This window comes from Trematomus bernacchii, unplaced genomic scaffold, assembly GCF_902827165.1.
Source record: "Trematomus bernacchii unplaced genomic scaffold, fTreBer1.1, whole genome shotgun sequence".
Classification (NCBI taxonomy): domain Eukaryota; kingdom Metazoa; phylum Chordata; class Actinopteri; order Perciformes; family Nototheniidae; genus Trematomus; species Trematomus bernacchii.
This window is the reverse complement of record NW_022987869.1, coordinates 2,254,538-2,281,639: the sequence shown is the minus strand read 5'-3', so window position 1 is coordinate 2,281,639 and position 27,102 is coordinate 2,254,538. Positions and strand designations below refer to the sequence as shown.

Genomic DNA, 27,102 nt, shown 5'->3' with positions numbered 1-27,102 from the left:
TACTTTACTCGTTACTTTACTCGTTACTTTACTCGTTACTTTACTCGCAGGGCCGGCCCGCCCCTCCCTACAGGCAGATCACGCAGACTGCTAAAGTTTCAAATGTTCTCTTTAGTTCAGTTTCCATTGTCGCATAACACTGATCCAGATAGCTCTGACCATGGCTGTCCTCTGTCTCCTGCTATCTGTATTTTGCGCAGTATATCTCTGAACGATGCGATGGTGATTCCACTGTGCAAATGGGCAACATTTCCTCTACTATGAAGGATGCTACAAGCCTGTCCATCTCTGCTTTGGTTACCGGTCCTCCAAATTCTAATTTTTGCTGCTTCGGAGTCGGCGGCGGCGCACTCACAACATCCTCACTCTGGGTTCGGGGGTCCTTAGCTATTAGCTTCACCTTAGCATATGTTCTTTGCAGGTGTTTGTTGAGGTTTGACGTGGTGTTTACAGCAGTGGATAACAGCTTCTGGCCTGGACACAGTTTGCACCTCACCGTCACATTCCTGTCTATTCTTCGGACGAACTCAAAATAATGGGCATACCTCCACCCCTCGAAAGTTATCGCTGACTCAGCCATGTTTATGCAGCACTGCACGCGGAGATGTGGACGCGCAAGTCGCGCAGATTACGTACATATAAACCTGCGGCGGAAACCCCTCTTGTCTGTCAGTGTGATTATGACTGTGATTATGACTCTCACATAATCCGTTAATCCCCTCAGATATGCGTCACACTGTGCCGGCTCGTTCCAGCTGCTTAGGTGGCTCCTTGTGTGGAAGTCTATGGCGTAATCTACCACCGTACCGGGACCCTGGCTCAGGCTCAGCAGACCTCCGGCAGCGTCGGGACCCAGGCGAACGGGACCGAACACCTTCCGCAACTCCGTGGAAAATGCGGCAAAAGAGCCAGTCTTATAATGGCGTCGGTACAGCCGTATATTTTATACACTAACTAACCGAACTGTACCTACAACTGTTGTTATAGAAGAGTAAGTTATTTTTTACCTGTAATAAACTACTACTGTTTGATGAGAAATCAAATCATGGTTTGCTATATATGAATGATATGTTATAGGAGCAAATAATTCAGGGAAACAAGGATACTAAGTATTTCCATCAAACTTCATTTTTAGAAATGTACAAAATGAACATGTGTAAATATACATATATATTTACACTGTATATCATCCATTCCTCCCCTTATAGGCGTTTTCGGCATCTTGCCTATCGCAGCTTTGTAAGCGGCTGCCGGGGCTTTTTAGGACGAGGCATCAGAGTGGTCATCCCGTGTGTCTGTTGTCCGCCAGATACGCCAGGAGTTTCCTGATCTGGCTGGACGAAATCAAATGCAAATCACAAAATATTAGAGAAACGTAGTTGTTTTAGATTCGTTAGTAGTAGTTGTGGTAGGAGTGTGTATCTATCTAATCTATCTATCTAATCAACACAGTTAGCTTGCCAGCTAATATGCTAACCTACGTTTGCTAGTTGTTCAGTGTAATATGCCAATCTACTATGAACAACAGCTAGTCTAGGCTAGCAAGAACATGTTTACAATTGCAATCTTATACGGGTAGTCTGCTACATTCGGTCATTCATTGTAGCTGGCATGAAAACAATGTTTTCCCTAGCATGTCTAGCTCTAGGTAGCCTTGTTGTTTAGCTATGTAGCATACACGCTATGAACGGTACCTCGGTAGCATACACGCCAGGAACGCCAACTATAATGTACTGACCGTACGGTAAATCAGTATACTGTCTATGAGTATTTCGTGTGTGATTGCAGACATTCTCCAGCTATGAGATACATGTAAGGCCATCTGCTAACATTGGAGTTCATATATGGAAACGCTAGCAACTTAGTTAGCCCAGTTAGCATTGCTCGCACACACACAATCTTATCTCAATCTTTATTTATTTATATAGCACATTTAAAACAACCTTCAGTTGACCAAAGTGCTGTACAGGCAATACATATTAAATAACACAATGGGAGTACAATAATAAAACAATAATTAAAAACATGATAAAAAGCACAATAACTAGAAAAATATTAAAAAAAAAAAAAACACATACAAATGTAAAAATGTAATGTTCAACTAGTATTAAAAGCACAGACACACACACTGCTGGAGGAACAGACAGGCATGGCGATACAGCTAGAACAAGGGAAACTCATCCTGAGCACACACAAACACTCACAGCCGAAGTAAAAACAATAAGTGTGTGATATGGAGTAAGAAAAAGGTTTATAACGCTGTGAGCATGGGTCTGCGGAGAGCATTTCAACGTAATAGTCCGAAAAACGTTTACCCATTTAAACAGTCGTGGTAGATACCTTGTTTGTTTTAAACATCATAAATACACAAACAACAATGAATACTTACAGGTTGTGTACCCGAATCTCCCGCTGGTCCAAACAAAGTAGGAACAGCATCGTTCTTCAGTGCCCTACGCTGTACATATCCGGCATGAATCCTGAAAGGTTTTGGGAAGCTTTGTTACGTGAAAGGCTGGCAGAGGGTGCGGCCATAGCTCTGGGCGTGGCTACTGGGTATCCAGACGTCACGATGCCCAGGAAGAACATGAGAAATCTCCAACGAGGCGTTTTGGGGAGGTATTTTCTGTGTTAGAGTTTTACTCGCTACAGGGTGTATTTTGAGGGTTTTTGACTCTGCAGACCGTTACATGCATAAAAACCTTCATAACACACAAGGGGACGGGTAATAACCGGAAAAGCATGACACCTCTCCTTTAAGTTGTACACTGCAAAACATCTTGACCTTTCAAGACTTATCATCTTACATGTAGCCATAAAATCTTACTGGACTTGTAACATGCAAGAGCTGCATTTGTAAGATGATGCAGCTTATTTTAGAGTATTTGACTTATTCATTCTTTGAGTATTCGGGTAATGGGTATTTTACAAACAAATTGAGCCGCTATTACTTCTGTCAAATAATTGTAGTTGTTAGAAATGTGTAAAGACTGACCAGTAGCTAATGTTTTAAGAATCACATTGGATCCATTAGAGTCCAATTTATATGTATTTAAATAACTATATAGTTCAGTGGTACAGGCAGACTCAGTGTGTATGTAATACAACACCAAAGCAGGACACAGAAACAGGCAGTATGTTCAGGAGGTTCAGTTTACTTTTAGAACCAGGACCAGGGGCGGCGGGTACTGTAGGCTAGGGAAGGCCTTCCCAAATATTTTTGTCACTGCATCCTGGTAAAATAAAAAGATAATATATAATGTTTGTGTCTTTGACATTAGCGCTGCTATGCAGCCACCTGTGCCCTGTACTACGAAGCCAGTTCAACATACCCTGGATATGTTTGAGTTATCTTAAAGGGGACCTATCATGCAAAATGCACTTTTGTACGTCTTTTATACATGAATATGTGTCCCCGGTGTTCCAGGGAACTCACCAAGTGTCAGAAAACACAACCCTCTCTATTTTCCTCCATACCCAAATCTCTAAAAAAGGGGCTGCAACGGATCTGATAAAAACTGATCCAGATTTGAACACTGTCCTGACGTCAGGACGGTGGCGCTACGGCTATTGGGCCAACTCCACCAATCAGGAGGAGACAGCCACGGCCATTGCCGTTCGAAAGCGCTGGAGACGCTGTAGTACATATGCCAGGCCTGTAGATGGTGCTGTTCTCACAGAATCTGCCCTTGCAAAAACAGAGCTAAAAAATGTCAAATTGAGCAAAATGAGGCATGGCTAAAATGCATGATCTGTTTGGTATTTTGAAAAAAAAAAAGTATAAATATGCCTTATATAGGTATGGTCCTACACTATATTATTCAAATATAGCATGATAGGTCCACTTTAACTAACCCTAACAAACGAGATCTCGCTAAGCGGTCCTACGAAGCTGGTTATCAACTCGGTAAATCAAGCCAGGGTTTCTCTCTCCAGCTGAGAGCGCGTTCACGTGAAAGGGGCGGGGTTAGCAACATTTGACCAATCACAAACCGGGACAAGTGCACTGACAGCGCAGCGTCATACTTCATTAATGAAAAGTAAACTAATATTAGACAAATATGAACTTTAAACATCCATGACTTAAACACATAATCCAGGATACAGGCCACATAGTTGGACCTGCAAGGTGAATATAGAACAACTGGTTAAAAAATAAATAAACTACCAAGTGTTTGAAAGCGTACAACAGTTTTATGATATCACTGCCCCATCTAAGACACGAGTGGATCTGACTTTAATTACATTTGAGTTGAGTGTTTCGTCAACCTAATGCAGGGGTGTCAAACTCAAGGCCCGGGGGCCAAATCCGGCCCGTGACTTCATTTCATGTGGCCCCACAAGAGCTTGCAAAGAATATAATATGTTTATTATACGGTTACATGCTGATTTACAGAAGCACGTTTCCCATAAACTACACGTCCCACAATGCATCTCAAATTAGATTTTTTTCTCAGAATTTGACTCTATTTTTTAATTGTTACTTTTTAAAAAACTTCTGTTTTTGACTTTTTTTTCCAGCTTTTCTTTTTAAATCATTTTGTGACATTCTCACTGAAGAGACTTGCAATTCTTTCCCCTAGACTTCCGCTTTCCGACGTAGTTAATTATGAAGTTATTACCCTATCCAATAATAATCCAATGCAGAGGCAATAATGTTATATAATACATTATTTTATATATTTATAAGTTACAACCGGCCCTTTGAGTGCAGCCATAATGCTGATGTGGCCCGCGATTAAATTGAGTTTGACACCCCTGACCTAATGTGTTGCTTAAAATAATACTTCTGCATACAGTATGTGACACTGTAAGTGTTGCACGGCCAGATACGGCTCAATAAGCTGACTCAGATAAGGAAATATATGATATATTATGATATGATATGATCGATGATCTGATTGATGATGTGATATGAATGATAAGTGCGACACGTTGGCGTCTTCTCAGCACTGCATACGGAAGTTTAAACTGTATTTCCTTTATCCTGTAATATGACTTGATAGATTTAAACTCCGCACACTGAGCTCTGATTGGTCAGCAGGCGGTGCTTTCACTGAGTTGATCTCTTTTCTATAGACGCCGGAGGCTGGCAGCGTCAGGTAAAAAAAGTTATTTAGCCTTCCCAAACCTGAGCCTCACGCGCCGCCTATGACCAGGACATCTGACAAACAGGTCCAATAAGGGACAGGCAGAATACTTGGTGTCCAAAATCTGGCAGGGTCAGTAACAGGCAGAGCAGATAAACAGACTCATCATCCATCACGAGTGGAACTCTAAACAGATGTAATTCCTCGCGGTACAGTGACATCACATGAAAGCTGTGTGGATCTACATCAGTGAACGTGACCCTGGACAACATCAGCTGTCTGGGACCAACAGACCTCTCACCACATTCACTGAGGGAAGGTCAAAGGTCATCGAGCAGGAGTCTGTGGACAGCAACAGTTTAAGCTCACTCAGACCCCATAATGATGACTGAGCCCCCCACTGCTGATAGGTCATTGGAAACTTAGGAGTAAGCCTTGCATTGGGATTCTTTTTTAAAACTATTGCTTCCAAGAATTAACTTTCATGCTCAAAACGTGTCACTGTTTTCAAGGTAAAAGTAAGAGACAACACAATAAAAAAGAGGCTGACGACCTTGATTCAATGATAATTCCCTGTTAAATTATGGCGATAATTTCTTATTACAGTGTATATTAAATAAATGTTTAAATGTAAACACTTATAAATGCTGGTTTAATGTTTCAAAAACATCAGACTCACAGTGAATTAATGATGATACGATACGATAAGGAAATTTGTTCTGGACTCCGTCCTGCAGTTCCGCATACATGTACATATACAAACATAGTAAACATTCAAATACATACACATATCATCACTCATACACCGTTTGAACAAACACAATACACAGACGCACATACTGACAATGGCGACCTATTGCACAACCCTCATGGTCAACATTTAAAAAGTACATTTCATTACATGTGAGTATTAAGAAGTTTAATGGACATAGGTAGGAATGAGTGCTTATAGCGGTTCAGCCTGCTCTTGGGAACCCTGAATCTAATCTACTAGAAGGTAGGAGCTGGAATTCTGGGTGGAGTATGTGGGTGGGATCAGACACCATTTGTTGTGCCTGTCTAAGAATGGACTCTTCATATATGTTTTGAAGAGATGGATGTTTTTTAACCCCCATCATTTTCATAACAGTCTGTACCATGCGAGCGATCTGTGACTTTGACTGCACTGTCAAGTTACCGTACCAGGCAGTGATACCATACCTAATGATGCTCTCCAACACTGCATGATAAAACAGTAACATGAACTTCTGCTCGACTCCGTAAGCCCGGAGTCTACGCAGAAAATACAATCGCTGTTGAAGTCTAGAGCACAGACCCTTAACATGGACCCTCCAGCTGAGTGTACTATCTATATGAACACCAAGGTACTTATAGAATTAATGATGAAGTGACGAAAGCTGGATTAGCAGCCACAGGTTCTGGTATCACTTTGTTTGGCAGCTTGTTAATTGAAAATGTAATATTCAGTCAGCTGATTTACCTAAATCTAAGGCCCTGTTTATAAAAATATACCGTTAATAAGTAAGTCATAAGACACAATCTAGTTTAATCCTTCTATGTATTTTGGTGTGGGTATTACAAATGCAATGTGTAATATCTATCCATAGAGGGCAGCATTTCACCTCCACTACGGGGTCTATACCCAGATGACAAAAAGGCATCAAACTTCCAGCAACACTTATATAACACAGTATAAATGGGAACTTTACGATGAAAAACGAAATGACACACAGTGGCTTTGGGGCCCCTGGTGGTCTGAGGCCCCAGAAGTGTTGCTTTTGAGATGGTGCAAATGTATTATAAATAATTCACACTGGACTGAGAAGGTGACAAGTATTTATTTGTAAATCAACAGTGTTAACATGTGCATCATTTATACTATATAAAAAAACAAAGACAATATTCATACAAAATCTGTTAGTACATGCTGAGTATAAAATACAAGGGTCGAGGGCTGACAGGTTCAGGATACGGAGCAGAAAGTCTGACAAGCTGTACGTGATCAGCATTAATGGGAATTGTGTCGGTGGTGGGTTGGTTGTCAGTGCTGATGATAACTGGCATTTTGGATAACATTAAGTTGAGCCATAACTCTGGAAAAGGGAAGATGTAGCGACAGAAACAGGTGCTAACTAAGCTAACGTACTAGCATGGAGCCTACTCTCACTCAACATTATGTGAAGTTACAGGAAGTAGTCTACATTTTCATTTATATATTCAGTTATCCATTAAAAGACAGCTGAGCATGGTTTCCATCAACATTAACAATTATTTTAACATTTCACAAGCAGTTGTAGAACATTTCAGTAGTAACACCTGTCAATGAGTAGCTTCTGGACCTTTTTAAAAGAGGACATTTTGACAGTAGAAAAAGTACAAGTGTAAAGAAAAAAGGAATAACAACTCTGAACATCTAGAACATTATAGGACATATGCCTTTATAACAAGCATTTTCCTCCCTCTGAGGAATTTCATAAGTCAGTTTCAATAGCTAGCCTGCTGCACTAGCATAAAACTAGAACCTGAAGCCACTCTGCACATTTAAGACTCTGCTGCCAACATTTAAGACTCAAAAACGTTCCTATGACCCAAGGTTCTATTTGCTTTATTTCAATGATTGCTAACCATTAGCTTCTGGGCTAACACCATGCACCCCTCTCTTTTGCTCTACTGGATCTACTTTCTACCTGGAAATGAGAGCAGATACATTGAGTGTGAAACATTTCTACTATCAAACTATACAATTAAGTCATTTGGTCAAATAAAATGTTGTTTTTATGGCTTGGCAGCAAATGTCCTAGTGTGTGGAACTGGTTTGCAGTCAGAAAGATGGCTGTTATGATGTTTTTATTTTTTAACAAGCATGAGGGCAAAACCAAGGCACAGATGGTCAAACTTGATGATGATGATGATGATGATTGATTCTACAATCCAGCTCCAGCTGCACCATGGTCACCAGTAGTACAGCTGTCATTAATGTTCTAACAGAAAAGCACCCTTTCCTCTGAAGAAAATGATCTTTTAATATATGCAAAAACAGTAAAAGGTACATTACTAAATGAAGATCATGCAAATTGTCACTCAAGCTCTCTGTATTAATGATGGCAGGCAGGAAACAAGAGGTGATTACATACAATCTAATTCAACCATCACAGAGTATCCTGGAGCTGAGTGAACATAAGAGGTGGAAGCTGTCAGGGCTGGAGTATTCATTCATCTGTTATTGAAAGAGAACTACCCAGTGCCCTGCTGTTGTGTAATGTTGAGATCAGCTACACTTAAACACTGAGCAAGAAGAAGCTTTGACCCTTTCAATGAAAAAGACCTATAACTCCACTTGATTTGAGCAGGTAAACAACCCAACTACACACCTTTTGATGATAAGGCACATTTATGTCGTTTGTCAAAATGTGTTAACAATGGCGGGAAATATGATCAATTAAGAGCCTGTGTCTTTTTCTGAGCTCCAGTTTCATTTTCAAATGTTCCCAATTAGGGGAGAGCATATGCTGCTGCACGCTCAAAATGCTTTAGCAGATCATCTTTGAACTTTTCAGATCACGGGAGATAATGGAGGAGAAGCTTGTTTTTTATCATGATCATTATTGTGATGTTGTATAGTGTCCTTCAGAAGGCCAGAGGTCACACCTCTGTCAGGGTAGTTACTTTGATTTATTTTTTACTACTCTTTTTATCTACTGTCATTCTTTGTGCTGCTGTCAAGGTGTGAGTACGTTTGTTGGATGTGCATAATGAACACCTTTTGTACAAAACTCTTGTGAGGTGTATAACTGGTTAAGCATATTGCATGCATGACTTGGTTCAGAAAGAAACTCAAGAGAAATTCAGAGAATCTTAAGAGAGTCAACAGCCTCTCACAAAATGTAAATGATATCAATTCATCCCTGAATTCCTAGAGTCAATATTGTTTAAATGAAATGGAAATACTGACACTTTTTCCTATTAATGCCCATATTTCATGGCAAAACACATTTTCTCTACTGTCCTGCAGTTATGTGACAATTGTGTCCAATTTAACTGCAAAATAATAAATGGAGAACACCACTAATAATACAAACTGTAGGTTATGATTCACACATAAGCTATCCTATCCTAAACCTCATCTGCCCAGTGACGTGTGGAAATAAGACTTGACCATATATATCTCACCTAGAACAATTCAATATTATACTGATGATATCATTTGTGTTATTTATGTCTTTTGTATGTTTTCCGTGTTCTCACGAGCATCTCACACTGAATGCTTCTGTTCATTGTCTCCACTGGGTGGAGCACTGAGCAAGAGAGTGAGGTAAATACTTCCACTAGCATTAAGCAGTACTCAACCAATGACCTAGTGACTAGTTTAATTCTATCCATGTCAAGAAGTAGACGTCAGTTAATAGAAGTCTATGACAACAAAAAACGTGATGATGGACATATTAAGCATGTTCCTTTCTTTAGGCACTTAAATGTGGCCTGAAAGCTTTATAAAAACATCTTAAAACATTTAAACAGCATCTTCAATGTTTTCATTAGGGTCAAACTTCTAAACAATAATGACAAACTGCATTGCCAAACATTTGTGGACACCTGGACATTTCACTTTTGGCCATATAATATACAATTGATATAGCTAACACCAAGGTGCTTACACACCTCAATCTGAACTTATCTGTTTCCTGTCATCGTGCTGCTCTCCCTGCCCTGTATGTGTGACCATGCTCGCTCACTTTGCTTCACATATATCCAAATCTGATGCATTTATTATGTATTGTAATAAAAATTCAAATATAATTTTTCATTCAAAACAATTCACTAGCATGTCCCATATAGTAAAAGAGGAAAACAAATTCTCCATCTACTTTTTTATGTGGGGAAAAAAGGAAATATAAAAACATATCTTTCTTTTTCACATCTCTCGTTGTGATTGGATGAGCGTGATCGTTCCTCTGAGGATCAGAGGTGGCTCTCTGATTGGCCCCTGTCATCGGTCCCATTCTCCAGGGGCCACGGGGCCAGGCCCAGCTCACCGAAGCTCACGTTGCTCTCGTTGAGCCGCCGGACGCGGTACGTCTCGTAGTGGATGTTGTGCGTCACGTCTTTCAGGTCCTGCAGGTGAGACCTTTGGAAAGAACAACAGAAACAGAAAGGAAGATTCAAAGCTTGGTCATCATTATGCTACTCTGTCTTATTCTATTATTATTATTCAGCTGCCATCAGTCACATGATTTGTGTGGCACTTTAGTTGATGGATTGAAATTCATATTGACCATCGCAGTGGTTTGTTTAACATTCAGTGACTCTTACGGTTCTCATAAATGACATGTTTTTATGATAAGGTGAAGTAACGCAGTCAATCTCACCTGATGAGCAGATCTCTCAGGTTGGCAAACTCACAGTGTTCCACATTTTCAACTGTGGAACAGAAACACAATTATTTTAACTTTGACTTTCCAATGCAGCCAGTGAACTCATTTCCAGAAAAAGAGGACCTTTTGTTGGAAGAATCAGATACAGTGGAGACTTATGTGTCTGTATGTTTTATTAAATATCCCATGGCCATACTTGCCCACCTTGAGACCTCAGAAATTGGCATCACCCTTTCAAAACCACCGTGCGGGGGGGGATCGCCGGTGCTGTTAGAACTGTTAGCCTCGCAGCGGGGAAACTGACTTCTGAACATCTACACATACTTATTGTAGTTGTAAGTGCAATGCCTTGCTGCCTGTAGCACCATCCTTGATGGAGCTACAGGCAGGACCTGTATTTTACAGGAAAGGAGCGAGCAGAGGGTCGAGTTCCTCACCATGCTGAACACCCTCTCAGACTTTCAGTTGCGCGCGTTACTAAAGAGACGCACTACCATGGAAACCAAACAATGGTGTAGCTGTATTAAAGTCTGAGTGGAAACAGTCCTGAGTAAATCTGATTTTGTCAGAAATCGGGAGAAATGCGGGAGAAATATGACCCCGGGAGGAAACCGGGAGAGGGCAATGAAATCGGGAGTCTCCCGCGAAAATCGGGAGGGTTGGCAAGTATGCCCATGCCCCACATGTGGCCTGGGAGTGTATATATCATTTCAGGAAATATCATCATCACATATAGTTGTAGTAGTAAGAGGCAGCTGCTATAGTCCTTAAAGCCTTTGCTGCACATCCATACAGTAGCAACTATAAGAAGAAATATCAGATTTGATGTTAGAGTGATGCTTTACCTTCAATGATTCCCCACTTTGTTTTACGTCCCAGCACCTTGTGTCCATTCACCTGGTGCTCCTTATCCGTTCCCACCACAGCAAAGGGAATGCTTTCCTGAACACACAATATGAAATAACAATGTTCAATGATCATGTCTCAGACAGGCCCATCTATCATTTGAACATGTGAGCTATCAGAACAGCACGAACAGTTATAGACATAGTGAGTAGTGTACAGGAGTGTAGACGTTACCCTGATCCTGTCATTAAGGATGCTGTCCTCCGGATCCTCATCATACTCTTTCTGGGGGTAAACACGAATCCCATTGGCTGCTAGGTCTTGCCTTATCTGTCAATGAGTCAGTGGTTATTAAAGATTTACCGAAGCAAGAAACAAGGTTTAGTTCTTATAACGCTTTAAAACATCATCTGGAGGACACGTAAGGAACTAAAGAAAATAACATTTAGTTGAGTGTGTGTGTTTGTGTTGTCCCTTACCCTCTCTTTGAACTCCTGTCTTTCCTCAATGGTGAGTGTGTCGGCTTTGGCGATGACAGGTACGATGCTCACTATCTTTCCCAACCTCTTCATGAACTCAACATCGATTTGGCGTAACCTGGAAACAGACAGACCTCTGGTCAGCTTGGATGTACTTTTTCAAAGTGTCAAAATGTACACCATCACAGCCAAAAGCTGAAGAAAAACAAATTCATTTGTTAGCTATGCTAGCAATATGACTCCATTGATGGCTATGTTGCTCAGATTGTTCCCTCAGGACAAACTGTAAGGACTTCGGTTATCCTTTTTAACAGCACTTTAATGTCAAATATTTTGGTTTCAGGCACAAACTGATAACACTCCTATCAGCAACAGATAAATGCTAAAATCTACGAAGGTAGCTTGCAGTAGATAAATAAATAAATAATGTATTCTCTCTTTATAGCAAGCCATGGTTACAATCAAGTGATGAAAATGGTGAAAAATGTGACCTGCCATATAAGCATTTTTTAAACATACATTCCCAGAAAGCCACTAGCATGACTGTAGATCAATGGCAGCTACGTGCACAGGCTGAGGTCACACTGTAGCTCACCTGCGACAGGTAATACTGGAGGAGAAGAGAACATGAAGCAAGCTGAAGGAATGAAGGACCTGAACACAGCACATGGTAGTGTCCTCTGCAGTAATGAAACACTGAGACAATACCGTATCAGAGCCAGGTTATTGGTTTGATGACAGCGTCATAATAATAGTCTTTCAATAAAGTTTGCTGCTTTTAATTTGTCAACTCAAGTTTCCTTTGGACTTAATATCTAAGTCTGTACTGAAACATGACTGCAGAGCCTCAGACAGGCTGCCTCGAGCAGCTTGTGTAACCTCTCCCTTCAATCTTTTGTGAAAAACATTTCCTGAATGTGACTGCTGTTGTGCATGTGTCACTGTTGTGCATGTGTCACTGTTGTGCATGTGTCACTGTTGTGCATGTGTCACTGTTGTGCATGTGTCACTGTCGCCCTGTGTCAGAGGGCCATTGAAAGTGAACAGTTTCTGAAGGTGAAATGTAATTAAAGGATGAAGCGGCTTCCTCATGCTCATTTCCTTGCGCCTAGCATTACAGTGGTGTTATCAACAGGTTCAATTCCAAAGGTCATCAAACCGATATGGTTTGGGAATAAAATATGTTACTGACACAATTAAGTGCAAAATGCTCTGCTGGAAATAAACCTAAATAAATCAGAGAGCCAGGTCTGAGGGCTGACCTGTGTCCGGTGGGGGGGAGGAAGTAGATGCAGCAGTGGACCCTGCTGTCTGGTATCTTCCTCTTCCTGTTGATATGCAGCTCTTCTCTCAGGTATTTCTCATACTGCTCGTTGACGTGCTTCACTATGGGCTCCCAGCTGGAGAGAGGAGCAGAGGAGACAGTGTTACCAAGGCAACGTTTATACTTTGCCCCAGAGATACCTGCAATCAGATGCTCTGATATCATTATCTTTGTTGTAAATGTAACCTTAAGACAGAGCCCCCACTAAATATTCTATACTGCAAATTCCCTGCTTGATATTGTGTGTTTAAGGTATCTGAAAATGCTATCAAAGCCATTCTTGTTGGTTGCAGCTGTGGGTCGAGACATGTGGGTTAGGGTTAGGGTTGCTCATGTGCAAATATACTCAAAACTAATAATATTACATAAACGATACCTCTGAGAGGGAACACATTCATTTTTCACTTTAACATTTTCATTACTGTGGTTACTGGTGAGTATGACTATAAAAAAATCAATAACGTCTGTCTTTCAAAGACTACATTTCCCTTTGACTTAGTTGCGTGCTGATCACAGAAACTGAATGCAGTCATTTGCACACTTTTTAACTCAGATCTGGGAAGCTCCTACTCTGCTTCCAGGCATCGGTCTTTTCTCTCCCCATCCTTCTACCACTCACCAGTTCTCGTTGTTGATCTGGTCACCAAATCCTGGAGTATCGATCACTGTGAGCTTCATCCTCACCCCCTTCTCCTCAATCACTACACAGAGAGGGACAGAGGGAGAGGGGTTACATGTGCAGGAGTTAAACATTAAAAGTGAATTTAATCACATCACATTGTTGAACAGTAGAGGATGTTGTGCCATGAGGGTAGTGGAACCAGGCGGGCATATCCAAAGTATCTTCAGGTTCAGTTTAGTACCACAGTGTCATGGTTTCCAATCATTCTGAGATCCCTGTGTATTTGTGATTCGAATGTTACGTTGTAGAGTTGGCTTTAGGGTTACGGTTGATAATGTTTAAAGTTAGTTCATGACTAAAGAGATGGCATAAGGGAGGTTCAAGGCTTCGTATAGTTTGCCATCTTAGTTTGAACTACAGAGCCTATGTGTCTGATCTCCCTTATGCGTAAAGAAGTGCCTTCGCACATCTTAGTTTGTTGGTCTTTATTGGGGTATAGAGTGGGGCAGTGATACCGTCTTTTTTAGACCGACCAGAAAGTTTGCATCACAAAGGTCCTAAATGCAATCACCAGAAGTAAAAAGCTAAAGTTAGGCTATAAACAGACTACATCACTGTTGCATAGCCGCGCATCACCACCACTAAGCTAAAGGCGGCTAATGTTCAACGTGATGATATGTAGTAGTCTCATTTGGTCACTTGTTAGCAACCGCTGTTTTTATGACGCATTAAACCTACAGCTTCCTACACCACTCATGTCCGACAAATTAGATTATTTTAAGGAAATACTAAACCGCACAACAGTTTGAAAACATATATTGACATAAAGATATATAATTAAAAAAGCTGCTGGTGTGTAAAGTTGTGAGCCTTTAGAGTGAGTATATGGATTAGGATGTGGCTATGGGTATGGTAAATCCTTGAAAGCACAGGAAGTAAAACATGTAATGATGGGATCAAAGTGATACCTTTGCTGAGTCAGTGTAATGTGTGTGTGTGTGGCGACGTGTGGATGTTTGAGTGAAGACTATCATTTGGGTCCATTTCCATTGTTGACTAAGCACTCAGGAATCTCCTCTGAGTGGAAGCATGAGAGCACCCCTCTGGAACCTGCTCATTAACATTTTCAATAACCTGCAAAGTAACACTTTGTGGAGCAGACAACTGGTTTTACTGGTTCACACCACCTGAGCCACAGACACATGTCATGAACAACATACATGTCAGTATACATGTTAGGAATATTAATCATACACTTTATGATGGAATGACATCCAATCATCTGGGGTATTGATTCTTCAAGACATATGAAAGAGAAAATAAATGTTGCTACTTTCTGTGTACTTGGACAACGGGGTCTCACATTGTATTTCACACTCTTACAAGGGACAGCAAAGAGCTAGGACTGATAGAAAAACACATACACACACACACAAACACACACACACACACACACACACCACACACACACACACACACACACACACACACACACACACACACACACACACACACACACACACACACACACACACACACACACACACACACACACACACACACACACACCTTTTACTAGGTTTCTAATGGGCTTCACAGTTGCTGGAGGGTCAAACCCTTCCCAGATTCCCCTCTCTTTACAGGCGGTGCGGTCAGCATGGCCTCTGACTGAGTTTTGGGAAGTGTTGAGGAGCCCAACATGTGTACAGTAACTCCAGATCTGACGCTCCGGGGAAGTCTCCACGTCCGTCATGAGGATGTTTAAAGAGATACGAGCAGGTATTTGGAGGTGACGAGTCTGTAAAGGCCTCTCAGTTTGTCCCTGAGGCAGTGGTAGTAAATGTAAAGACTCTGAAGCTGCTTTTGCTAACAAATGAATGAAAATAACAGTATACCATACAAAGTATAGCAGAATGACCTTTAATAAAGGGTTAACTGTCGGCTCTGTTTCACTTGGGACACAGCTGAAGAGAAACACAGACCTAAGGTCCAGTTTCAGTCTGACGGTGTGGAGGGGAGCTTCACTTCTGTATCTGCTCCTCACATCCTGTTGTCTCATCAACATGCTGCTGCATTTTTAGAACCTCTTCCACCTTTTCTTTAGCTTCACCATCACGACAGTTTCCACTTCTGCACAGAAAATATCACAACCTCACACTAACGGCACTTAACTTAGTTTTTCTTTAATCGTTACGATCACGATGACTCCCACCCTCTGCACACAGTTTAAGAGTTTAAGCTTCGTCCTTCGGGCCGGAGGTTTGTCGTCCCAAAGTGTAGAACACAGCGGTATGAAAACAGCTTTATTCCAGCAGCTATTGCTCAAATGAACAAGTTATAGCAGTGTCACACTATGGAAGCAATGCCTATTTATTTATCAACTTTGTGGATTGCTCATGTTTGTAGGATGTGATGGAGCAGGGGGTACTTCTTTAAGAGATGTGTCTGTTGTCTTTCAAATGTGTGTTGTAATGGATCCCTTGTCTTTTATCTGCAAAGCAAATCTACCTACGGGCACAAATAAATCACCTGAATCCGAATCTCCTACTCCGGCTCTGAAAAGTGAAGCCAATGCAACAGGTGAGAGTTTATGGTCTCAATCTCTAGTTTTGATTCTTCTTCAACAGAACATGATGTGTGTTTCTGTGAACTATATTCCTATTAAGAGTCAAACAGACCACAAAGCAGTGGTAAGGGTCTTGCTTACCTTGTGATTGTTTTTGTCTTACTTACTCCATATTTTTTTACAGATTGTGTTTTCAGTTAAGTGATATTTTTAACCTATTTTTAGCTTGTTTAAAGGTGTTTTTAGCTCCACCATCTCCGGTCATTTCGGGTACCAAATAAAGATGTCGACCGACAGAATATGCCACACCAAAGTGCCCCAACCAATGGGTGACATCAGGGTGACTACTTCAAGTTCTGACATACACTGTCACGTAAATTGTCTTCTGTGTTTGAAGTCATGTTTAATCCCAGAAATAAATAAATGCATTTTTATTGCTGTCGTACAAAAACACTATGAGCATATTGTCAAAAGGTAACTAACACATGCATCCTAATTTCACATCCTCTTTTGTTTTAAAAATCTTAAACCACTTCCTGTTTCTACACTTGTAAGTGCCCCGCCTGAGGACAGCCATGTTACATACAATACTTATTGGTTACTGTAGCCTGTGACCTTTGACATCAGCAGTTAGCCACAGCCGGCTAAACTCAACTATAGCGTCCAACAAGTTAGCATTGAGCTAACTACATGGTAAACAACTAAGGGACCATTCTCCTCCATCCCACACACAGGTTACTAAAGATCTCTTCCTAGATGTTAAGTGTGCACTTCACTGTAGGGCCAGCTATTATCAACTTCTATTTAGGATTTTATAAATATGAATAGTTTATTATTATTTATTATCATGAATTATTGTTATAACCAGACTTGCTCATACTAGAACCCCAACATTTTGGTGGTCCCTTTTAATACTGTCATAACTTTTGAAAAAGTGAAGTGAAACATTTTCATGAAAACTGCATGTTTTATGACCCCTTTATGTACTCTTAAAATAGCTTGTCAAATGTACATTAGATATCCAGACTTGGGATGTATGACAGTACGAAGACTAACATTCAACTAGGAATCCGCAATTTGCTTCTGAATTTTGTGACCATATTTAGGCTTTTTCCTGCAATGCTGTAAATGTTCACATTTACACCGAGACAGAGTTTTCCTGAACAGTTTTTCCTGCTTTCTGTTCAAGAGTGTGCAGAGCGTAAATGTGACAGGCCTGTATTTACACTGAGAGAACATGTGAGAGTGCAGGAGAAGATGTTTATGGACCGTGTCATGGTCTGCTGCTTCACATTCTTTAAGTCACGGATGATAAGAGCATTCTTATAACAACGAGAGACAGATAATATGTTTCTTTGGACAAATGTCTTTTTACATTAGTACTTCAAATCACAGAATAATGACAGAATTGAGTCAACGTGTCCAACGACGATCAACATGTTGGCTATAACGAAACGTACGCAACTAGCCGCGATTCCTCCAGTGAAAGCAGCACTATATAAATAAAAGTTATTCTTGTGTTTGATATATAAATGTAAAACTGTAATGGTGTTGAAAAGAACTGCACTTAATGTTAACATCTGTATGCTAACGTGCTAACTATGATAACGCTAACATGTGGTTGTTTGAAAGGTAACAGACAGCCCAAGCTGGAGTTTCTGGTCATGAGACAAGAAGCTAAAGAACAACTAATGTAAAAGTATGATGTCACACACACAGAGGTGTGTGGCGCAGTGGAATAGTGCATTGGTGTTCGGATCAGGGGAGCACAGGTTCAAACCCCACTGCAGTCAGCATGTCGTTGTGTCCCACCCCAAATTGCTCCAGTGGGGATTGCCCACAGGATTGAGTATGTAAGTCGCTTTGGATAAAAGCGTCTAACAAGTAACATGTCATGTAATGTAATGTAATGTCAGTGCTGTCTGCTATTTATCTTCAGTCATGACCTCCTCACACTGAACACATGTAATCAGTTGTAGCAGAAAGAGAAAGAAGAGAGTAGACAAACTCTTACCGTGGCTGACTGAGTGCAGTTTGACCGTTTTGGAGATCTTCTCTTCGTAGTTGCTCGTGCATGACTTCCGGCTGACTTTGGACTTGAACAGAGTGTTGACCAGCGTGGACTTCCCCAACCCACTCTGACCTGCAGACACATAGAACCAGAGCTTTAAACATCCTCTAAGTATCTGTAACGCTGGGTTGTATACTCCATGTCTCCTTATCTGAGAAGAGGCTGAAGACCCTGACAACTTGGATTAGTGGTTCAGACGTACAACCACTCCCCCAAACCCCAACCACATATTAAATACTAAACACTAAGTTTCCTGTCATGGTTAGCAACAACTCTCTATACATAGTATGTCAGAATCACAATTAGAAATGCGTTATTATTTTTGCTTTATCTTTATAAAATTAGAAGTAAGAGTGCTCAAAGAAAAGATAAACTTAAATATAAACATAATAGTAATGGAATACTGACTTAATGGAATAATTCACTCATTTGGACATCAATCACTCACCACTTTTCTGATTAAATAAGAACTAAAGTTGTAAAACATTTTTAAAGCTGCTTTAATAAATATTTGGAGGTGAGAAATAGTCAGAGTTCACACTCCACATGAATGCTTGTGTTTTTCTCAGAGTGCTGTGTGTCTGAATCGCTAACTGTATACCCATAGTAGGTTTATAAGATGATACAAATATGGCAGACTAGTGTACTGCTGTTCTGCACGATCACACACAGAAACTAACATGCAAATTGATTTGTTCCCAGTGTAACAGGCGTGTGTCGCATTCTGTCTCTTTTCATATCTACATATTCTGAATTCAATAGATATTGGTTATTAGAATCACTTAAAGAGACCTCCTCTAGTTCAGGTTTGATCTAGATGTAATTATCAAGAGGAAACTTCTTGTTTCAGTCCAACGGCAGGGGAAGTGTTTATCATCTCTTCGTGTGGCAGGAAGGAGCGACAGCCCCAACTCTCCAAACCACTTCCCTTCAAGAATCATACTTCCTCTTCCAGTACCAAAAGCAAACTATATATTTCAAAGAGGAAGAGACCCAGCAGCCACATATCATTACACAGAGCATATTCTTACGATGCCATGTGTATATATAGGACATTGCTTTTGAGTTTATTTGTATTTAAGTGAAAAGGGAAAGCACAAAGAAGTAAAAGGAAATCCTACGACCGGTCAGTGACCTGGTGGCATCATGTGAGCCTCGCCGTTGGTCAACTGTAAGCTTGCCGCAATGCAGGGTGGGTTTAAATCGGGTAGAAGTTGGTTAACACCCACACACACACACACTTTCCTTTATGTGTTAGACACTGTTTCTAAATATGAAAGAAAACATATTGTTGTGCATTTGGTGTCTTTTAGAAACCTGCCAACGACAGGCAGGCAACCCTGGCTGATCTTTACATGCATTTTTAAATGTTGAAACATTTATATATTTAAAAGTCAAATTACCTAGTGACTCTATTCTACTTTTCTACTTTACTTACTCCCTTGATACCTTCCCTCGGGGTTGCCTGTCTGATACTGGAGGTTGGTACTACAATTTTCTCTGAAAGAAATACTTTAGTCCCCTCAAAGCTTATGAAAAACTGCCCAATGGGGAGTAGCAAAGCTTAGAGTTCCTAAAGTTACGTTAAGCAGTCTATGTAAAACGGTTGGGGATGAAAGCCTGTCATTGAAGCCACCCTGGTCTGGTGGATTGATAAAACCTGGTCATGTAAGACCTCCTTAGAGTGAAACTCTTCTGATCTTAAACTGCATTGCGCCACAGCATGGGAGCGCATGCAGACCAACAGAGATAGTACCTCTTGACTTTTCTTCATGAATAAAAGACCAATTTTGGGAGAGTTTTAGCCTTTATCAGATTGATAGAAAGGGGAGATAGAGGGGATAATGTCCGTAAAGATCCACAGGTCGTATTCAAACCTGGGTCCCTACCAGGTGAGCTATTGGAAACTCGGAGACACCTCGCCATACAGAACACTTTGATCATTGAAATTGTTTAGCTCTTCTGTATGATTTGTGTCACATTATATCAACTGGTACCGTAGTTACAAACCGGTATTGATAACAATGGCTAACCTGAGGCGACTGCTCAAGCTGTAAACAAGGAGACAACTTTGCTGCGGTCATCCCTCTTCTTCTGGCTTGTGCTACTGGAATGAGGTCAACACACCCAGTTCTGACCTCTGAATTGACATTTAAATGGCATGCAGAAGGACTTATTGAGCAAGGATCGAGACAAAGTGTTAATCTACATGCATCACGGAAGCCAGACAAAAAAACTGGCAAATCCTCAACATCAGACACAGGCATTCTGTAGACACTGCACACACTCGTAGTGTTAGTTCTTTGTGCAAGACATGAGCACAAAGATGATGTCACGTAACGAAGCAGGAGTTGTGTTTCAGACTCACCGACCACCATGATGTTGAACTCCAGGCCGGCCTTCATGGTCTTGCGCCTCATCTGGTCCAGCACCGCCTCTATGCCCACGTATCCGAACAGGTCGGTGCCTCGGATGAAGCTCACCTGCAGGCCGTGCCCTGACTGGCACAGCTCCACCTTCACCTCGGCCTCCACCTCCATCTCCATCTCCTTCTTCAAGTCTCCTTCCTCTATTCCCTTCTCCTCCATCTCTGTACCGACCACCACTCCGTTCTCTCCTGTTTCAGGTATGGAATTCTGGGAGTCCATGAGGGCTGCTTGTCCTGGTTGGTACTTGCTGTCGTCTTGCAGTCCCATGATGCCCCTCTCCTTCTCCTCTCCGTCCTCCATTGGGCTGAGTGAGTCCGTCTCCAGCTCTCCAGCAGTTTCTGTTCATACAGAAAGAAAGAGTTCAGAATCAGAATCTCTTTATGAGTCCCACAGAGGGGAAATGTACATTGTTACAGCAAAAGTAAAGAGACAAAATATTAATGAAGAGGCATGGATAAAATATCATAGATAGAAATTACACAAATACAAATTGAAAAAAGTACCCCTCTTGGTAAGTACAGTACCAGGGTTTTTTATTTTTTATAAAATACAAATAAGTGTAGCATGTAGAGATAGTGTGATAGCAGCCAGGAAAGTAATGAAAGTAAAAAGTATATTGCAGTTATTGATAGTGATAATACAAATGATAAATCTGTATAAATATATATATTGCACATAGGTGATATTGCACGACAGGGGAGTTATATGTGTGGAAGCCTAAAGTGTGACTGCTGCAGGAAGGAGCTGCGTATCTCTCCGTCTGTCTACCTGTGATGGGTTGCACTGATGTGGCTTTCTGAGGGTTCAAATGGGCATTTGGGTATATATAAGCTGTCCTCCCTGCAGGCAACATGTCCCCCCAATACATGTCTCCTCTGAGGGGACATGTCTCCTCTGAGCAGCTCCTTCAGTGACAGGCTGCTCCCCCCCCTCCCCCCGGCTGTCTCAGGGAGAGATACCACAGGTCCTTCCTTCCTGCAGCGGTCAGACTCTACAACCACCACGGCCCCTGGTAGACCCCCCCCACAATACACACTGTTGAGATTGTGTGCAATACACACTGTTTATTATTCTGCTGCTACTTCAGTACTATGCAATAATCACTTTCATGTGCAATACAAACATACATTATTTACAATCTCAACCCCTTATAGGTTCACTTAAAAATGCTGCTACTTATTTTGATTATACTGAGTATTACTAACATGTGCTTGTCTCTATAATTTACAGAAGAGGATGAGAGTTTCTGAAATTAAAGTTAGAATTGTGAGAAAAAGTCAGAATTCTGACTTTTATCTTGAAACTCTATGAAACAATAACTCTGACTTTAACCTCAGACTTTCTTTCAGAACAAAAAAAAATGCACTTTGGGTCAGATACAAAAAACAATTCACATTTGGTCCTATTCCTCTTACGTCATATTTCATACATTACACTTACTCTTATCATTTGTTGTACTTTTGTCTGTACTGTCACTAACGATGTAACTATATTGGACTTCTAAAGGATTTCTGGAAAAGCTGTCTGCTACTATAAGATGGAGAGTGGGGGGTGAAAGGTTAACAAGGTGGATGCATTGGGCTACGGAGTGTTACTGAACATGCAACATGTAGCTGCTGTTAAACACAGAACATGAAGAGAAATACTGTAAGAAGAACTATTTCTGCAAAACAGCTCCGTAGACTTTGTTGTGACAGGTGTGAGCAAAACCAAAGAGGAGGCTGAGAGCTAGGTGAGGCTACGTCAGGATCAGGCTGTGTGGAGCAACACTGACTGGAGCGCTGTGATGATGGGTTTATGCGTCAAATAATAGTTCCGGAACATAACTCACCCTTTAAAACCCACAGATGAAACAACAAGATATAACATGTTTGTGAGCTTTAGAGATGTTGGTATTTTTGAACTTGGGACAGAGGCAGGCTAGCTGTTTATGCTAAGCTAGGCTAGCTGTTTATGCTAAACTAGGCTAGCTGTTTATGCTAAACTAGGCTAATCTCCAGCTCATGACTTGACACTATTACCCAGCTCCTCAGCTCACTCTCGCAAAGAACGAGTAAAAGCTACATTTATCCTGTTCAACGGGTACATGTTACAAAGGGTTACACACACACACACACTCACACACACACTCACACTCACACACACACACACCCACACACACACACACACACCCACCACACACACACACACACACACACCACACACACCACACACACACCACACACACACACACACACACACACACGCACACACTGGTCTAAGTAACTGAAGTCTATCCTTCTCTTATCGGTGTGTGTGTGTGTGTGTGTGTGTGTGTGTGTGTGTGTGTGTGTGTTTGTGTGTGTGTAGTCTTGTCTAGTCAGTGCTGTAAGAGGATAGGATAGAACTGACAAACCCCCTGTGAATTTGTAGTTGTGTGTGTGTGTCTGTGTACTTGTATGGACTTACAGTGCAATGCAATTATGACACAGTCGTCTGAAACCAGCATGACTGTGTGTGTATGTTTTTGTATTTCTGCATGACTCATTGAGCTGTGCCATCTTACGGATTGCACACACACGTACGCCACATTCACACACACACACACACACATGCCACATTCACACACACACACACACACACACACACACACACACACACACACACACACACACATACACACCACACACACACACACACACACACACACACACACACACACACACACACACACACACGCTGTTTGGTTAGTGTCAGTCCACATAATTTAATCAGCTATAAATATCCACCTGTTCGAGCATTGGAACAGAACTAATCCCCCTGAGTCAGGACAGAGAGGAGGGGTTTTACGTATCAGTCAGTTTCACACTTTACTAAAGCAGGAGGTGTTTCACTATTAACCAACAGAGCACAGATGGACATGTACTTGCTGTACCTTTTAACACATTGGTTTTACCAGGCTTGAAGGCTCTTTGTTGTCTATAGAAGAGGATTAGGGCCACTTTTTTTTTCTTTTAGATTTTACCTGAAGACTATATTCTGAATTAATTCTCAGAATTCAAAGCTTATTAGAAAAAAGTCTGAATAGTTATTTCCTCAGAACTCTGAGATTAAAGTCAAAATTCAAGTCAAAACACTTCAGGCCTTTTTCTCAGAAGTAAAAAAAACAAAAACTTTTGGTCAGCTTTTTAAAATATTTGTATGTGCCCTAATCCTCTTCCCTAACTGTCGGATTGCCCCTTTAGATTTAATAATGTGTCTTTTGTGAGTTCCCACAGCTTTATGAAGGTGCAATACTAAATCAGTGGAGTACCCATATACACTGACCTGTAAAACACACTTAGAAATGAGTAAGGAGAAACACTTACATTTTGAGAGCCAGTCACTATAGTTTATACAAATACTTTGATGCATTCCAACAGAGGTATGTGTCATCAATTATACTTTACTGCATTTCATACTGTAAATACTCAGAATGCACACTGAGAAACAACATATTGCAGAGTAGTCATAGTAGTAGTATTTTAAACAAATTCTATATAAATAGACGTAATGCCATGAAAAGTGTCAAACCATGAAAGAGGTGATACTAAATGTTGGCGATATCTTTAGCCAACTTGATATTTGATCAGCATGTGTCTCAATATGTAACAGTAAAGACATGGGAACCATAGCACGGACAATAGCATGGACAGACTAATGAATAGGACTAGGTAACCCGGTGAATAGAGACACATGAGAAAAGCAAACAGAGCACCCACAGGAGAAGGAGACAGTATGAAGCGTTTGCTCAGGACGCCAGCATGACCATTGAGAGGCTCAAGAAGAAGATAGAAGGAGACTGATTTCTCTTTCTAATCCAGGGCTGTTTTAGACACAATTCACAGTAGTAACTTACTGCAGGATTTATAACAAATCTTGGAATGTCATGGATCATATGAGAGAAACTCATTCTCTGACAGGTAGATTGATTTTAATTAAATCATCTGGTTTTTATTATTGAGAGGAACTCAAATGAAGGCAAGTTGAGTATTATTAAAGGTCCCATGTCATGCTTTTCTGGTTATTACCCGTCCCCTTGTGTGTTATGAAGGTTTGTATGCATGTAAACAGTCTGCAGAGTCACAAACCCTCAAAGTACACCCTGTAGGGAGTAAAACTCTAACACAGAAAAGACCTGTCTATGCTGCCCCAGAACGCCTCATTGGAGATTTCTCCTTTTCCAATGTTTACTTCCTGGGTTCTGTGACGTGTGAATACCCAGAGGCCACACCCTCTGCCAGCATTTCACAAAACAAAGCTTCCCAAACCTTTCAGCGATTCATGCCAGATATGTACAGTGTAGGGCACTGAAGAACGATGCTGTTCCTACTTTGTTTGGACCAGCGGGAGATTCGGGTACACAACCTGTAAGTATTCATTGTTGTTTGTGTATTTATGATGTTTAAAACAAACAAGGTATCTACCACGACTGTTTAAGGCGAGACACCACAGGTGAATAGGGTAATTTTTTTAACTTAAAGATATCAGCTAGAACTTTCTCCAGTTAATTACTTACAATAAGGCAATTGCTTTTTGTATTACAAGTTCTCTGAAATAGCATGTTTAAATATGCAAATGAGCCATTATCTCATTATATATGCGCATATTTTAACACATTTCAGGAATCGAAATCTGAACTTTGGATAAACCCAGGTTCAAAATTCTTGTTTCATTTTGTAGTCATATTAGTATCTAAGGCTTTTACAGAAGGGATTTTGGATATCTCTTTTTATCACTCCATAAATCAGAAAATACAACAGCCCTGAAATATCAATTTTCGCCATGTTTTTAGGTATAAAATGTTATATAATTCAGGCTATGAATGATATATGAACAAACCCTTCTGTAAAAGCCTTCATAATAACCAGTTAAGTCAGGCTCGAAAATGACATTCCCAGAACAATTGACTATAACTTCACTTCTAAAAGGGGTAAATTAATCATCTTTTTTCTAAAAGTAATGATAAACCTGTGAGTTGGATGTAGAAAAGTCAGAATTAATATAGAATTTTTTTATTTTGAAGTAAATTCAGATTGAACATAGTAAAACATGTTAAATTATTGTGTCCGTCCAAAAAAAAAACATTACTTATAGTGAAAACCACCCTTGAATGATGGGATAGTAGACTAAAAGCTTTAGGAATCCAAAGTATAAGATATAATAAGTACCCTGTATCAAGATTGATGCAAAACAAGTGACATTTTACCATTTTATAGAGATTTAGAAAAAAAAACCCACTTCTGGGGTCATTTGGGTGCATTTTCCATATCTATGGCCCCCCTTGGTCGATTTTGATGATTGACATCTCTTTTGAACCGTTAGAGCCAATAGAATTGAGGGTAAGTTCCTAAAATCCATCTAAACATGACCCATTGGTGAATGAGTGATGCGTAGCCAGAATGCCCAAAACCGGAAGCTGTCATACACTCTCGTAGCAGCTAATATGAAATCTCCGTTATTGACATAAATATGAAGACGGATTATCAGTAATCCTTTCAAAGTGACACAGACACATTCAGCAGCGTTTTTATTGTTTTAATGCCATTGAACCAAGCGGCAAACTCTTGGGCAGAGCCGGGAGGCCAATAAGGAAGTGCCTCAAACTGCAGTTCATCTAGTGGCCAGTAGGAGCAGTCTGCAGAAGGGAGCAATTTCCATAGACCCTTTACAGCAGAAATAAACATGTTTACATCGTGGTTCAAAAAACCATATCCTCTGTATAGTTAGATTCCCCCTTCATGACAACTGTGTGGGGGGTGAATTGTTTTATAACACAACCCTTTTAGTTATATTAGGTCTTAAAGTGTTTGCATAAATTAGGGTGTGGTCACCTTGAGTGACAGGTCTCTGCAGTGAGTGCTGCTTCTAGCTTTCTGTCTCTCTGCTAGTAGCTCCGTTAGCTCAGTAAGCTCCAGGATGCTACAGGCCGGGGCTCAGCTGCGAGGCTGATGCAGGTAACACAACTTGAACTCGTTGATGTGTTTGTTGTGTTGGTGCCTGGTGGAGTATTCTTCATTTAAATATCGGACTTATCTTATGGCTCTGCGGTTAAAACAGACCGTCTCTGAATGCAGTTCCTTCGGTAAGTGAAATTCAAGTACTTTATTTCTTACTGGTCTTTTTATTCAGCTAAGCTACATCTGTGCTAACGATACTATCCGTAGCATACAAGTTAAAACATATTAGAGAAGTGTAAAACATTAAGAAGGATTATACTGTAGAACAAACGGCTTCTGTGTGAGGTTGGTATAATAAGGTCATCCTCGTACATTAGTTAGTTTG

The 27,102-nt window shown here is 40.7% G+C and overlaps 1 protein-coding gene across 2 annotated transcripts in view; it reads right to left on the bottom strand.

Annotated features, from left to right (window-relative positions):
• Positions 1-6,913: 6,913 nt before the first annotated feature.
• Positions 6,914-27,102, bottom strand: part of sept12 (septin 12) — a 100,997-nt gene continuing 80,808 nt past the window's right edge. For both annotated transcript variants that reach the window (XM_034113620.1, XM_034113621.1), the window contains 9 exons: positions 20,739-21,137; positions 18,314-18,442; positions 13,731-13,812; positions 13,050-13,187; positions 11,788-11,905; positions 11,543-11,638; positions 11,308-11,404; positions 10,457-10,508; positions 6,914-10,215 (listed from right to left, as the gene is read on the bottom strand). In XM_034113620.1, the coding sequence (XP_033969511.1) occupies positions 10,050-10,215; positions 10,457-10,508; positions 11,308-11,404; positions 11,543-11,638; positions 11,788-11,905; positions 13,050-13,187; positions 13,731-13,812; positions 18,314-18,442; positions 20,739-21,137 (1,277 nt within the window). In that variant the 3' untranslated portion in view covers positions 6,914-10,049. The remainder of the gene's footprint in view (positions 10,216-10,456; positions 10,509-11,307; positions 11,405-11,542; positions 11,639-11,787; positions 11,906-13,049; positions 13,188-13,730; positions 13,813-18,313; positions 18,443-20,738; positions 21,138-27,102) is intronic.